Consider the following 1,247-nt stretch of genomic DNA (forward strand, 5'->3'; position numbering starts at 1 on the left):
AAGTTTATTCCAAATGTTCAGAATGAATAAAGAAATGCAGCCAATATTTATTTGATTACAGATGAGGTCCGGAAAAGANTTGCAAGTAAAATGGGAAATACACGACACCAACTTGCTGGCACCATCAAGTGATTGTACCTCCAAGCTCGAAGCATATGACGTACCAGCATGCTCGTACAATGGCTGCGTTTCTTTATACATTCCGGATAATCCCATTTCACAGCCGGAACAAACAGAATACGTTTGAAATATACGTTAGCATATCATCAGGAATATTCTAAAGAATAAGTAAACAAAAAAGTTTATTCCAAATGTTCAGAATGAATAAAGAAATGCAGCCAATATTTATTTGATTACAGATGAGGTCCGGAAAAGATCCAAATGAGCAGGGCCCAAATTTTATAATTTGTGAACCATTTTGTTAAACATTGATTTCGTTTTTTAAATTCACACTGGAATACTGTTAATGGCGTCAGCATGTTGGTGTCCTGTATGGGCCCTTTAAAAACTGCATCAGTTTTGAGATTTAAAACATACTCTGTACTTCGAAAAAGTGATCAAAACTCGACATTTTTAATTTTTCAAAGTCACATATATATGTATGTAAATATTCGAGCACAACAAAGATAATTCCTGCTGAATAAAATTTTCATTGATTGATGCCTTTTTGACAATTCCGCTTAGCAGCAACAACTATGACGCAGCATTAAATACACGACAAATTCTTGACCATATCCACAAGAATTCGAGATGCGTTTTGCTATTTTCATAGTTCTATTAGTTAACTCTCAACTTCTTATCGCGCAGGGTTTCGAAAACAATCGTCTACAGGTTTGTACCTTAAGAAGCCACTAACTAATTAATCCTTAACATTCGCATTTTCTGTTATTTTTAGAAACAGCACAGAAAGATGAAGCGCATGTTGCCGCACATGTACGCACAGTTCGGTGAAGAATCTATGCAAAGTGGTGGTGGCACTGGGGATGGGCAACGCGATGGAGGAGTTTCAGGCGCAGGAAATGAAGGCGAATGTAAGCAAAATCCCATGATGGCCGGAAATGCCAAGCAAAAAGCAACAAGCATTGCGCAGAAGGCAGCCCAGGAAGCCAAAGCTGCATCCGACGCCCAACAGGCGGCTGGCGAGGCAGCTTCTTTGCAAGTTAAGGCACAATTGGCCGAGAAAGCTATGCAAGCCGCTAAAGCAGCAGAAGCTGCACTCGCTGGCAAACAACAAATCGTGCAACAAT

General features: G+C 39.6%; 1 protein-coding gene across 1 annotated transcript; it reads left to right on the forward strand.

Annotated features, from left to right (window-relative positions):
- Nucleotides 1-563: 563 nt before the first annotated feature.
- LOC108357256 (uncharacterized) lies at nucleotides 564-1,241 on the forward strand (the record flags this gene model as incomplete). Its single annotated transcript, XM_017608345.1, has 3 exons — nucleotides 564-599; nucleotides 685-831; nucleotides 896-1,241. Coding segments are annotated over exons 2-3 (427 nt in total), but the record flags the coding sequence as incomplete, so codon positions are not given.
- Between the last annotated feature and the right edge of the window lie 6 nt (nucleotides 1,242-1,247).

Source organism: Rhagoletis zephyria, unplaced genomic scaffold, assembly GCF_001687245.7.
Source record: "Rhagoletis zephyria isolate East Lansing unplaced genomic scaffold, Rhagoletis_zephyria_1.1 Rzeph_scaffold_73446, whole genome shotgun sequence".
Taxonomy (NCBI): Eukaryota; Metazoa; Arthropoda; class Insecta; order Diptera; family Tephritidae; genus Rhagoletis; species Rhagoletis zephyria.